The sequence below is a fragment of the Balaenoptera borealis genome (genome assembly GCF_965194805.1).
Source record: "Balaenoptera borealis genome assembly, chromosome: 10".
In the NCBI taxonomy this organism is placed as follows: Eukaryota; Metazoa; Chordata; class Mammalia; order Artiodactyla; family Balaenopteridae; genus Balaenoptera; species Balaenoptera borealis.
The window spans coordinates 87,425,495-87,439,803 of record NC_138874.1 but is presented as its reverse complement, the minus strand read 5'-3'; the positions used below and the strand labels follow the sequence as shown (position 1 = coordinate 87,439,803).

Here is a 14,309-nt window from a genome sequence, read left to right as displayed (position 1 = left end):
AAATAAAGGAGTTCCTTTAAAAAAAAAAAAAAACGAATCCACCTGCCAATGCAGGGGACACAGGTTTGAGCCCTGGTCCAGGAAGATCCCACATGCTGCGGAACAGCTAAGCCTGTGCGCCACAACTACTGACCCTGCACTTTAGAGCCCACGAGCCACAACTACTGAAGCCCACGTGCCACAACTACTGAAGCCCGTGCGCCTAGAGCCCGTGCTCCGCAACAAGAGAAGCCACCGCAATGAGAAGCCTGCGCACCACAACGAAGAGTAGCCCCCGCTCGCCGCAACTTAGAGAAAGCCCGCGCGCAGCAAGGAAGACCCAATGCAGCCAAAAATAAATACATAAAGAAATAAATAAATTTAAAAAAAAAATCAGTATGTTTTATAATTAAAAAATCAGTAATCTGGTAATTGACAGGTGAGCCATAATTTTTTTTAATAACCTGAAATTATTTTTGCTTTGGGAATCTAATTGTACATACTTGCTCATAATTACCTAGGCCTTTTAAAAAAGTGCTGATAGGGTTTTTCTCATATATGAATGCAACAGAAGCCACTATGGATAATTTCGAAGACAATGAAAAGTGTAAAATAGAAAATAAAATATCCATGGTCTGAAATGTCCATGACCTATCCATACTACTTCAGAAATAGCCACTATATACATTTTGATGTATTTCTTTCCAGGCTTTTTTTCTATGTACATACAGATATTTTGTTTCAAAACTAGGATTATGTCACGTGAAGTTCATTATCCTTAACATAACTTTATGACCATGACCTCTTTTCAATTAATATTCTTGGAAAATGTGATATAAATATAAATATTTCATACAAATTCACCAGACTGTATTTAACTGGTCCCCAAAGATCAAAGTAGTAGGAACAGTATATCTGTGTGTACTGATTAAATTCAAATGATTTTTTTTCTCAAAGTATACTATTCAACTTCAAACTACATATTTTGCCTAAGCAAACAAGTCCCCAGTAACTGTGTGATATGCCTTACTGAACGCAACCTCTTGATATTATCAAAGTTCTACTTTTAACACAAGGCTGAAATTTTGCTCCCAAAATGCATACTTCAGAGTCATATAGTAACGTAAAGTAATGTTGGTTACTAAGGTTTTAGTAGAATCTGCTGTGTCAATTGAATAGTTTTCACACACAGTTTTGGTCCCCATGGGTTTATGCTTAATAGTGAAAAACCAAAGGTCTATGTGCTTCTTCCTTATAAATGACCAATTGCATGAATGACCTAAAAATAGAGTTCTGGTTGTTATGTTTTTGAGATGGTACTATGTTGATAGAGTGGCTCCCATACATTCTTTTTAACTGTTGAAAATGGTTCATTGTTTAAATAAATTACGATTTATCTATTCTTTGTTGTTTCTGCCTCCAATTATTTGTTGTTGTCGGTTTTTTTTTTGCTGTTATAAAGACTACAGTTATATATTTAAAAATTAAGCTAATTCTTTCAAACACAAATGAGCATATCTATACCTTTTGAGTCCTGTGGTCTAGGAAAGGGCCTGAAGGTTGTACATGTTGCTCTCCTTTATACCCCATATTTACTGAGTGTCCTTATTGAGTAGGTAGATAATTGGATGTATGGATGCATGCATGGACCTATGGATGCATGGGTGATTAGATGGATGGATGGGTAGATGGATGGTTTAATGAATTCTTGAATCTCTTGATTTGTCAAACCTTGTATATCCACTTATAAAATGTCCTTGCCTGTGTGGAAGAACAACATATAAACTCTTAGTCTCCTTTCCCTTCTAGATGTTGAAATGCTTCAGGCCAGTACATCTAATCCAATCCCTGGAGATGGTTTCTCTCGGACCACTAAGGATTCTATGATCCGCAAGTTTTTAGAAGGTAAATTGCAGCAGTGAGCAGGGAAGCAAAAAGAGGGAAAGAGAAATAAATGTAAGATATTGCCTGGCTCGCTATGAGGGTTGCTCCACTCAAGGAATGGGCTGCCATGTACATGGCACATGGTGTGCTTGAAGGCACTCTATTCCCATGAGCTCCCCCATCAGCCTATTACAAGTAAGCCAGAAGTTCCCACCACTGGAGCCACTGCTTTGGGTAAACAAGTTGCCTTTAGCAAAATCTCATTTTAAATACACTTGTTTATTTTTATTTTACCAAAATTTAATGAGTACCTACTATGAGCAAAGCACTATTTTAGTTGTTGGGCTAGGGGACACAAGGAAAATAAGATATAATCAATACCCTCAAGAGACTTTACTTTCTGGTGAAGGAGGAGAACATAGGGGAACATACACAGGTATTATTAAGTCAAGGCTGTATTGGAGAGTGATTATATATATGTTGTCCAGTTTTCCCACTATTTATGAAGAGATTGTCTTTGCCCCCCATGTATTCTTGGCTCCTTTGTCATAAATTAATTGATCATATAAGCATGAGTTTATTTCTGGGCTTTCTATTTGTTTCATTGATCTACATTAGTCCATTTTTATGCCAATACTATACTGTTTTGATTACTATAGCTTTATAGTATGGTTTGAAATCAGGGAGTATGATACTTTCAGCTTTGTTCTTCTTTCTGAAGATTGCTTTGGCTATTTGGGGTCTTTTGTGTTTCCGTACACATTTTAGAATTATTTGTCCTAGTTCTTTGAAAAATGCCATTGGTATTTTCTTAGAGATTGCATTGAATCCATAGTTTGCCTTGGGTAGTATGGTCATTTTAACAATATTAATTCTTCCAATGCGTGAATGTGGTATATCTTTCCATTTATTTGTGTTGTCTTCAGTTTCTTTCATAAATGTCTTATAATGTTCAGAGTACAGGTCTTTTACCTCTTTGGTTAGATTTATTCCTAGGTAGTTTATTCTTTTTGATGCAATTGTAATTGGGATTGTTTTCTTAATTTCTGTGTCTTATAGTTTATTATTAGTGAACACAACAGATTTCTGTATATTAATTTTGTATTCTGCAACTTAACTGAATTCATTTACTAGTTCTAATAGTTTTTTTTTTTTGGCTGTGTTGGGTCTTCGTTGCTGTGCACGGGCTTTCTCTAGTAGCGGCAAGCGGGGGCTACTCTTTGTTGCAGTGCGTGGGCTTCTCATTGCGGTGGCTTCTCTTGTTGTGGAGCACAGGCTCTAGGCACGTGGGCTTCAGTAGTTGCAGCACGTGGGCTCAGTAGTTGTGGCTCACGGGCTCTAGAGCACGGGCTCAGTAATTGTGGCTCACGGGCTTAGTTGCTCCGCGGCATGTGGGATATTCCCGGACCAGGGGTCGAACCCGTGTCCCCTGCATTGGCAGGCAGATTCTCAACCACTGCGCCACCAGGGACGCACCACTAGTTCTAGTAGTTTTTTGATGACATCTTTAGGATTTCCTATATACAGTATCATGTTATCTGCAAACAGTGACCGTTTTCTCTTTCCTTTCTGATTTGGATTCCTTTTATTTCTTTTTTAAAAAAATTTATTTATGTTTTATTTTATTTATTTTTGGCTGTGTTGTGTTTTTGTTGCTGTGTGCGGGCTTTCTCTAGTTGTGGTGAGTGGGGGCTACTCTTCATTGCGGTGAACAGGCTTCTTATTGCGGTGGCTTCTCTTGCTGCGGAACAGGGGCTCTAGGCACATGGGCTTCAGTAGTTGTGGCTCGTGGGCTTAGTTGCTCTGTGGTATGTGGGATCTTCCCAGACCAGGGCTTGAACCCGTGTCCCCTGCATTGGCAGCCGGATTCTTTTTTTTTTTTTTAATTTATTTTATTTATTTATCTTTGGCTGCGTTGGGTCTTCGCGGCTGTGCGTGGGCTTTCTCTATGTGCGGTGAGCAGGGGCTACTCTTCGTTGTGATGCACGGTCTTCTCATTGCAGTGGCCTCTCGTGTTGCAGAGCATGGGCTCTAGGTGTGCAGGCTTCAGTAGTTGTGGCTCGCAGGCTCAGTAGTTGTGGCCCACAGGCTTAGTTGTTCCGCGGCATGTGGGATCCTCCCGGACCAGGGCTCGAACCCTTATCCCTGCACTGGCAGGCAGATTCTTAACCACTGCGCCACCAGGGAAGTCTCACAACCCTGAATTTTTACCTGCCTCCATGTTTAATGTCTTTGATTTCATATTTCACATCTATCTGTTTTGTGTATCCCTCAGCTACTTATTGTGGATATAGATGATTTTAATACTTTTGTCTTTTAACCTTCCTACTAGCTTTATAAGTGGTTGATCTGTATATTTACTGTATATTTGCCTTTATCAATGAGATTTTTCTTTTTTTAATTTTCATATTTCTAGTTGTGGTATTTTCTTTTCTGCTTAGAGAAGTCCCTTTAACACTTTCTGTAAAGCCAGCTTAATGGTGCTGAATTCTTTTAGCTTTTGCTTGTCTGTAAAACTCTTTATCTCTCCTTCAAATCAAATGATATCCTTTCTGGGTAGAGTATTCTTGGTTGTAAGCTTATTTTTATCATGTTAAATATAATATCACTCCCTTCTGGCCTGCAAAATTTCTGCTCAAAAGCAGCTGGTATTCTTATGGGAGTTCCCTTATACTTAAATAGTTGCCTTTCCCTTGCTGCTTTTTTTTTTTTTTTAATTTATTTTATTTATTTTTCTTTGGCTGAATTGGGTCTTTGTTGCTGCAGGCGGGCTTTCTCTAGTTGTGGTGAGTGGGGGCTACTCTTCGTTGAGGTGCGCGGGCTTCTCATTGCAGTGGCTTCTCTTGTTGCGGAGCACGGGCTATAGGCGTGCGGGCTTCAGTAGTTGTGGCTCGTGGGCTCAGTAGTTGTGGCTCGCAGACTCTAGGGCGCAGGCTCAGTAGTTGTGGCTCACGGGCTTAGTTGCTCCACGGCATGTGGGATCTTCCTGGACCAGGGCTCGAACCTGTGTCCCCTGCATTGGCAGGCAGATTCTTAACCACTGCACCACCAGGGAAGCCCTCCCTTGCTGCTTTTAATATTCTCCCTTTATCTTTAATTTTTGCCATTTTAATTACAATGTGTCTTGGTGTGGACCTTTTTGGGTTGATCTTGTTTGGGACTCTCTATGCTTCCTGGACCTGAATGTCTGTTTCCTTTCCCAAGTTAGGGAAGTTTTCATCTATTATTTCTTCAAATACATTCTCTGCCCCTTTTGCTCTCTTTTCTCCTTCAGAGACCCAATAATGGGAAAGTTAGTATGCTTGATGTTGTCTCAGAGATCTCCTAAACTATCCTCATTTTTTTAAATTCATTTTTCTTTTTTTCTGTTCAGCTTGAGTGATTTCCACTATTCTGTCATCCAGTTCAATGATCTGTTCCTCTGTATTATCTCATCTACTATTAATTCCTTCTAGTGTATTTTAAAATTTCAGTTATTGTATCCTTCAGATCTGTTTGGTTCCTTAAATTTTCAAGCTCTTTCTTAAACTTCTCACTGTGTTCATCCAGTCCTCTCCCAAGTTCATTGAACATCTTTATGATCATTATCTTGAACTCTTTATCAAGTAGATTGCTTATCTCCACTTTGCTTAGTTCTTCTTCTGGGGTTTTTCTTGTTCCTTCATTTAGAATATATTTCTCTGTCCCTCATTTTGCCTAATTCTCTCTTTTAATTTTTGTGTATTAGGTAGCTTGGTGATGTTTCCCAATCTTAGAGTGGTGGCCTTAGGTAGCAGATGTCTGTGGGGCCCAGTAGCACACTCCCCTCTGGTCACCAGAGCTATATGCTCTAGTGGTGCCCCCTACATGGGCTACATGGGCCTTTCTGTTGTGGCAGGGCCAACTACTGTGGGTGTGCAGGTAGGTGGGGCTGGCCCCCGGTCTGGTTGGCTGCCAGACCCTACCTAATGTGGAGGCAGCCAGCTTGCTGATGTGCAGGGCTGGGTCCCGGGGCAGCTGGCTGCATGACTTGGGGGTCCCAGGGTTTGACAATTGCTTTCAGTCACCTTTCTCTCTGTTTCTAGGCAACAGCGTGAGAATGTCCAGTTTGGAGAGGGAGGTACACCATCTTGGTCAGGAAGAAGATGTTTATCACACAGTGGATGATGATGAGGCCTTTTCCGTGGACTTGGCCAACAGGCCCCCTGTCCCAGTGCCCAGGCCAGAGGCCAGTGCTTCTGGCACTCACCAGCTGTCTGACAATGAACCATACATTTCTAAAGGCAAGTGTGGCAGGGAATGATGCACAGTGGGGTCTTCAGAGCCTCTCAGCAGGAATTCCCTGGATCCTCTACCTCCTGAACCATTGCTCAAGACCATTCCCTTCTGAATGGTCTCCAACCAGCCCCAGGAGACAGAGTCAGAGCTTGGGGCAGATTCTGGAACTAGACTAGGGGCAGTGGTCAGATTCAGTTCTGGCCTTCCTGGAGGAATTTATGCATAGTGTGAAGACAGAGATAAACAAGATGTCCCTCTACTCCAAATGGCAAGATCCCTGGTAAATTTTTATCTCCTGAAACTCTCATTATTATTATTATTAATTTTTAATAGTTAACATTTATTGAAATCTACCAAGAGTGCTCTATTTGGAATATGTCATAATAATCTATTAGGTAAGGGCCATTATCATCCCCATTTTACAGATGAGGAAAATGTAAGCCCTCATTTTTGAGGCTTCCAGAGGTCACTTGATTACCAAGTAGCAGAGCCAGGATTTGAACTCAAGGAGCCAGGATTTGAACTCAAGGAGTCTAACTCCACAAACTTGGCTTTCAGCCACAATGCTATGCTGTGTACCTATGTACATTGATAAAAGTTGGTGATAATTGGGTTTTGACCCATAATGATCCCTGGGACATTAGTTAGATGCTGATAGCATTGTCAGTTTCACTATCTTTCAGGACTTGATTTTATTAATATGATTACAAGTACTGTAAGAGTATAGGAATTGCCAGATCTGTGCACCTGACCTCCATTCCATTTTTTTTTTAATAAATTTATTTACTTATTTATTTATTTATATTTGGCTGCGTTGGGTCTTTGTTGCTGTGCGCGGGCTTTCTCTAGTTGCGGCGAGTGGGAGCTACTCATTGCGGTGCGCGGGCTTCTCATTGCGGTGGCTTCTCTCGTTGCGGAGCACGGGCTCTAGGCACGTGGGCTTCAGTAGTTGTGCCGCACGGGCTTAGTTGCTCCGCGGCATGTGGGATCTTCCCGGACCAGGGCTCAAATCTGTGTCCCCTGCATTGGCAGGAGGATTCTTAACCACTGCGCCACCAGGGAAGTCCTTCCATTCCATTTTTAATAGTATAAGCAGGTTGTGGAAGGTATGGCAAAGATTATAAACTGGGGAAGATAGCCCTCAACCAGAGCCCCAGGTAGTTGGGCTGGGCTTGTCAAATAAAGTACAGCATGCCTCGTTAAGTATGAATTTAAGACAAACAGCAAATAATTTTTTAGTGTAAGTGTGTCCCAAATATTGCACTCTTTTTTTCAGTTTTGGTTTTGGTTTGTTAAATCTGGCAACCTTAAATTGGGTAGAAATACAGTGGGGGGATATTATATATTGCCTAGTGCCATCAATGCCCAGGGTTTGCCATCCCTTGGATGGCATCTCCTTTGGCGTGTGTAGCAGACACTCAGTGTCCTGCTTACATCCCCCCAGCTCTTTATGTTTTTGTGCTCACTGGATGGACCCTGCCTGTTAGGACCTGTGTCTTTTAGCCTGATGGCTTTCTCTGGCAGGACAGGCTGGAAGAGTTGGGGGATTATCACCCCTGGTTGCAGCCCTCAACCACTGACTGAGTAGAGTTGATGGCTGAGTACCCTAGCTTACTTGCCCCTCTACTGGGAGAACTCTGGGGTTCATGCTCTACATTGCTTTCCAGAGCTCCCCAGCTTGCCCATCATGGTGACTTACTGGATAACCCACCATTTACTGCTTTATCCACTTCCCTGTCTTACCTCCATCACCTCTCACATAGTCTACATGTACTTGGATCATTGTCCCCAGGTCTGCTTCTTTTTTTTTTTTTAAGAGACATTTTTTCCAGAGTTCTTTTTTTTAAAAAATTAATTAATTTACTTATTTATTTTTCTCTGCGTTGGGTCTTCGTTGCAGTGCACGGGCTTCTCATTGCGGAGCATGGGCTCTAGGCGCGCGGGCTTCAGTAATTGTGGCACATGGGCTCAGTAGTTGTGGCTCGCGGGTTCTAGTGCACAGGCTCAGTAGCTGTGGCGCACAGGCTTAGTTGCTCAGCGGCATGTGGGATCTCCCCGGACCAGGGATCAAACCCATGTCCCCTGCGCTGGCAGGCGGATTCTTAACCACTGCACCACCAGGGAAGTCCCCCAGGTCTGCTTCTAAGGGAACCCAAATGAAGAAGCTTGCAAGTATATATTGATAATGCCTAAATGGCAGGGGGTGGGGAGAGGGTGTTGATGGTCTGGCTCATTGTGGGAAGTTCAGTTGGGAGAGGCATAGGTGGTTCCTAAAGAGCCTTGATGGACTTGCTAGGAAACTGTGAGGAGGAAAGGAAAGGAGAGGGGCAGGAGATGACAAAAAGGGCAATGGTTTGGAGTCTAGGACACCTGGATTCAAGTCTCAGCTCTTGCATTTTTCAGCTGTACAGTATGGAACATTGGGTAAGTCATTTCACCCTCTTTAGCCTTAGTTTCCTCATCTATAAAATGGGTATCATAATACTATATGTATACAGTGATGCATAATAATACTTGCCAGAGCCTTATTGTAAGGGTCAGATGAAATAATACATGGGGAACTATTTTATAAACTGTAAAGCACTGAGTAGACGTCCCTTGTGTTAACTAGCAAGCCAAGGTATTGCTGTCTTATTGGCATCAATCTCAAGGTTTAGATGTGAATAATAAAAGTTAACATGGAGTGCTTACATGTGCCAGGCACTATTCTCAGCACTTTCCATGTATTAACTCGTGTAATCCCCACAAAGAGGAGGGTACAATTATTATCCTCATTCTACATATCAGAAAACTGAGGCAAGAAGAGGTCAAGCCTCTTGTCTTAGGTTGTATGGCTCATAAATGGCAGAGCCAGGATTTGAACCCAGGGAGTCGTGTGCAGAGCCCAGGGAGACTTAATCACTGTGCAGTCCTACCACTGAGTGAACGCTTGTCATTTCCCAGTTTTCCCTACAAGTCTTTATGTGTCCCTTGTGCATGACTGACTTCATCTAAGTCCCTTTGGAGCCTTGCACATATTTTACCTGTTCCACTGCTCTGAGTTCTGTCTTATGGCACTTGTTGACATGTGAAGTGGCACTTCCTTTTATTCTCAAACTTCAAGGTGTTCCACGGCTCACTTCAGTATTCAAGGATTCGGAAAAGGGTAATCTTGTTCACCTTACCCTTTTCTTTAATGATCTCGTAAATGCTCATGTCCTCTGACTGGCTTTGTCTTTCTGATTTGAGACCTTGTTGGTTTGGTCTGTCTTCGTTTCATAATCCCTATAGCTTCTGCTCATTGGTTGCCTCCTAAAGTTTTGGTTTATAGAACTGCATACAGTGGTCCAAGTTGTGATCCATTATTATTATTTTTTTGTACAAGATTTTGGTAATATTTTTGGTAAATGTATAAAATATTATAAAGCCTTTTAGAAAGAGATCTTATTTGGCTTTACTTAGAATACTCTCTATCTCATAGTTTTTGCAGAAAAAAGTCAAGAGCGGCCTGAGAATTTCTACGTTACCTCAGAGAGCATCAGGAAAGGTAAGCAGATGTTCTCAGCTTCCTTTTGTATAACCTGAACTTCTGGGTGGTGGAAGTGTTCATGTTTCAGTGATTTCCAGGTGTAACAGCTCCTTATCCTTGAAAAACAGAGAGGTCCAAGAGATACCTGAAGTGGAGCTGTACTGATGGTAAAGGGAGAGGAGAAGAGATTGGGGTGCCTTAGAACACTGTACAAATTGATCATACCAACGACATTAATACCCTAGAAAGTGTCTGTAATGGCACACTAAAGTACAATTTAAACATTGAGACTGATACCAACAGGATGAAAGTGGGCAGCCCAGCACCCAATCTTTACCTAGTGATGCAGCCCTACCGTGCTATTTACCTACCCTATCTGTATTAGCTAAACTATACTTTAATTCAACTTTTATTTGAGGCATTTTGCTTGCCACTGGGTGACATTTTTCTTTTTTTTCCAAAGACCTTTTAAGGAAGCTTGAGGAGATAAATATTCTTTTGTTCTTGATTAGTTTCCTTATGCTAACCAGAGGCATTCAGTATTATCCCATTGATGATTCTTCTGAAAAGGAACTATGACACCATCTAAACGTCTGAAAGCTTCCCTAAGGACTTTGGTGGTAGGAGATTGGAACTGATTGGCTTTTGCATTTTTTTTTTTGTCCCCACACTCCATCTCCCAACACAATTAAAGACAGCCTGGAAGAGGGCAAACCTGGGAGAAAGGTATGTCAGTGTGTGTAGACAGATGAGTAAATGGTTGGTAAGAATGATACATTAGCTTCTTTGAAGCTTTTTCAATACCCACTGGTGAAGTCATCTCTCTTTTTCCTTCATACAGTATCCCTGAATCACAATGCTCACATGGGGTCCTGCTGGAGAAATTTAGAATCAAAGATAGCCCTACAGGAAATAAGCAGTGAAATGTCAAGTCGTTTTCATATGCTCCAGTGGCCCCATCACCTCTTCAAGTAGCTCTTTCCCCACAGAACTTAGTGGAGTCACAGAGCCTGGAGAGAGAGGAGTTGGCTTCATACTTCCCTAGAATATCCAAAGCAGAGAACTATACATTTTTAATACGGAGGAGAGGTTGGCACACGAACAACCCAAGGAGAGTCAGCTGGGACCCAGAACCTAATTTTTACCTGGTGATATTGGACTGGGTCATGATTCTATTAGCACTCCAGTCTCCTCAGGCAGTTCATACCCATAGGTCCACAATCGCTGTGCCCCATGCTGCTTGGAGGCAGGGAGGATGGGGAGGGCTGGAAGTGGTGCTGGGAGAAGCAGCCTGGTTAGACTTTCCTGTATATTCTCTTCTGGAGTGGATTTTAGTCTAAATCAGTGATTCTCAATTGGGGGTGATTTCTCCTCCACTCCCCACCCCCCAACCTGCCAGAGGACATTTGGCAACGTCTGGGACATTTTTTGTTGTCACAACTGAGGAAGGGGATGCTATTGCCATCAAGTGGGCAGAAGCCAGGGATGAGGCTAAACATCCTACAGCGTACGAGACAGCTACACAACACCCACAAAGAATTATCTAGTTTAAAATGTCGATAGTGCCAAGGTTGAGAAATGCTGGTCTAAAGGCTTCTCAGTAATTCATGTTGACTCACTCCGTGGATGCCTTACTTCCTAAAATGGTGTGGCCTTGTCTACTTCAGTGTCACAGGATTTGAAATTATTAGCTGCTTCCCTCTCTCTGATTCCATGTCATATCTCCCTTTTCTCGGTTCCACACGTAACTGTTCTTTTGAGACACATCCTCTTGAGCCCATGACCAGCCTCATTAACCCCACTCATCCGGTCGGCTCTCCCCAGCGGCGGTGCTGTCAAGCTGAGTTTCTCCATCCTTTCCAGAGCCACCTGTCAGACCCTGGAGGGACAGGCCTCAGTCAAGCGTGTATGACCCATTTGCTGGGATGAAAACTCCAGGCCAGCGGCAGCTTATTACCCTCCAGGAGCAGGTGAAGCTGGGCATCGTCAACGTGGATGAGGCCGTGCTCCACTTCAAAGAGTGGCAGCTCAACCAGAAGAAGCGGTCTGAGTCCTTTCGTTTCCAGCAGGTAACTGGCTCCAGATGGACTTTGTTTTATGTCTGTTTCTCTGCTAGACAGTGGAGGAGGGCTGGGTCCGTGGCTGTCTTGTGTATTGCTGTAACTGCACACCTGTGACTGGGCCTGAGAACATGTTTGGGTGTCACGGTGTGTCAGTGCATATGTGTATTTGTCACCTGTTGTCTGTAACCACGTGGCTCCCTGGCTGAGAACTGGATGGCTTTTCTTGTTGTCGTGAGGCTAGAGATCAGGAACCAAGACTCAACTGCAAGGCCCAGTTCTGCGCCTGCCTCTTCCCTCTGTGTGTGGCCCTATACTTTTGCTTTCCACCTTTTTTCTCAGAGGCCTTCTCTCTACTCCTACTGCCAACACTCCCACAGAACTATCATACTTCAGAACTCAAAGAGAACTTGGACAGCTCCCAAGAATTATGATTAGGTGAACAAAACAAGTCTCAGACATAAAACCACTCAAGTTAAAACACACTCACATGCATACACATCCCCCCCCCACACACACACAAACATACACATACACACAAACATACACACACAAACTGTAGGCATGTATGCAAATGCAAAGGCAAAAATCTGGGAACGGCTAGCCCACGCCCATCCGAATGACTACCACTCAAGAGGAGACTGGGATTGGAGGGCTGGGCTGTCGGGAGACTCTTGCTATTAGCATGAGGATATGTAACTCCACACAGTGAGAAGTGGGGACGTGAGTCCTAAAGCTGCATTTGTCCATCTCTGACAACAATCTGAGGCACTGTGCTAAGCGTTGAGTGGACCTAATCTCTTCTACCCCTCACAGCCTGTGTTGAAATAAGTGTCATTGCTCCCATTTTACAGAAAAGTGAGGCCAGAGAGGTGAGGAGGCAGAGTCAGGATTCAAACGAGCCCTTTCTCACTCCAGAGCCTGTGCACCCTGCACTACACCTTCTGCCTTCTGAGCGCTCCCTTAAACAGGGTCACCTGCTCTCCCAGCCTGTCCTCCTCCCTTTGGGGGTCTGGATGCAGGAACCCAGGGCCCTCGTCACCCAGGAGACCCGGGGAGGCTGAAGGGCTGCGGGGAACAGGCTGGTCCTGGCCAAACACCGATTTTCTTTCTCCTTGCCAAGTTGGTGCCACGTGGCACAGTAGTTAGGAGAAGCCAGGACTCTGAAGCCAGGCAGCCTGAGTTCAGCCTTATTCTGCCTCTTCGGGCTGGATGACCTTGGCCTCTCTGTACCTCCATTCTCCCATCTCTGAAATGTGAAGGGAGAGGACTAGACTATGTAAACCTCGTAAAGCCCTCAGCACGCCTGACACACAGTAAATGCCGAGTACTCCATGCTCTGACAGCCTCCTGGTGCTTCCAGAGCACCCCCCATGCAAGGACTGGAGGGTGTGAAGACTATTCCCGGGGCTGCCCCACCGTGCTTTCCCTCCACGCCTCTGTCCACCCCTCTGTCTCCTTCACTTCCCCTCCCGTGAGCAGGCACCGCCCAGGTTGCCTTCAGCTTCTCCGTGCAGGTGACTCTTGAGTCTGTGTCTCTGGTAACACCTTTCCAGCCACCAGCTGAGCGTGTCCCCTGAAGCGCCCTAGACCTGCAGCACATCCAACAGCAAACCGTCCCTCGAGGCTGCTGCCCTTTCCCGACGCCCTGTGTCTGTTCACTGCACTGTTATCTTCCAGACGCTGAAGTTCAGGCATCAGCCTCTCTTGGGCTCGTCTTCCACACCCCCCGCATCCAGCCAGCTGTGTGTCTCGCTTGGTCTTTCTCCGTCACGTTCTTCCTCTTGCCTCTGCTCCTTTCTTTGCATTCCCTCTGCCACATCCCCGTGCTGGCCTGTATCGCCTGCCTCTGCCCTATGACATTGTCTCCTGGTGGGTCTCCTTGCCTCCAACTCCTTCCCCCTTCCTCTCTGCCAGACCTTAAAGCTATGGCCAGCCCACAACTTCCCATGTTTCCCTGCTGCTTCCTGGACCAAGCTCAGTCTCTCAGCTGCAGTCACAACCCAACCCACCTTTCAGTCCTGCCTCCGTGGCTCCCTCACGGGAACCTTCTGCTCCAACCAGATGGTCTGGATGTTGGTCCCTGGGGCATTTCCCTAGACTGCTCAGACACTTAACTTCAAGCTGATTGTTGTTTATTGACCAAAATAGCAACAAATCTTGACCCTCACATGTCTGTTCAACATTTATTGAATGACTGCGATAGACCAGACCGCAGGATTACAGAAAGGTCTGAGACCTGGTCTCTTGCCCTTCGAGAGCTCACAGTACCTCTGAAGAGACCACGCGCGCACACACGTGCGTGCGCACACACACACACACAGGGTAAGGCAGTGTAGCCCAGTGGCAGATGGCATGGGCAGCAGTAAGGACTGGAGCAATATGGGAGGGGGCGCTTAGAAGGTGGGCCTTGACCCAGGCTTGGAACAAAGTCATGGAATCCATGTCCCTCAGGGTCAGGGGAATGTGTGAGAACACAGTCTCAGAGGTAGGAATGTAGGTGGAGAGCTTGTAAGCAAGTAGGAGACTGGCTTGTCTAAGGGGCGTGCAAAGTGGGTGGTGGGTTATAAGGCTGGAAAGGAGCTGAGAACCAGAGAGGAGGGGAAATACTTTGCTGTGGA

The 14,309-nt window shown here is 44.6% G+C and overlaps 1 protein-coding gene across 4 annotated transcripts in view; it reads left to right on the top strand.

Moving 5' to 3' along the window:
* Nucleotides 1–14,309, top strand: part of PIK3AP1 (phosphoinositide-3-kinase adaptor protein 1) — a 176,287-nt gene that overhangs the window by 137,754 nt on the left and 24,224 nt on the right. For all 4 annotated transcript variants that reach the window (XM_082406515.1, XM_082406517.1, XM_082406516.1 and 1 more), the window contains exons 9-12: nucleotides 1,789–1,884; nucleotides 5,928–6,125; nucleotides 9,581–9,646; nucleotides 11,492–11,697. In XM_082406515.1, coding sequence (XP_082262641.1) covers nucleotides 1,789–1,884; nucleotides 5,928–6,125; nucleotides 9,581–9,646; nucleotides 11,492–11,697 — 566 coding nt within the window. The remainder of the gene's footprint in view (nucleotides 1–1,788; nucleotides 1,885–5,927; nucleotides 6,126–9,580; nucleotides 9,647–11,491; nucleotides 11,698–14,309) is intronic.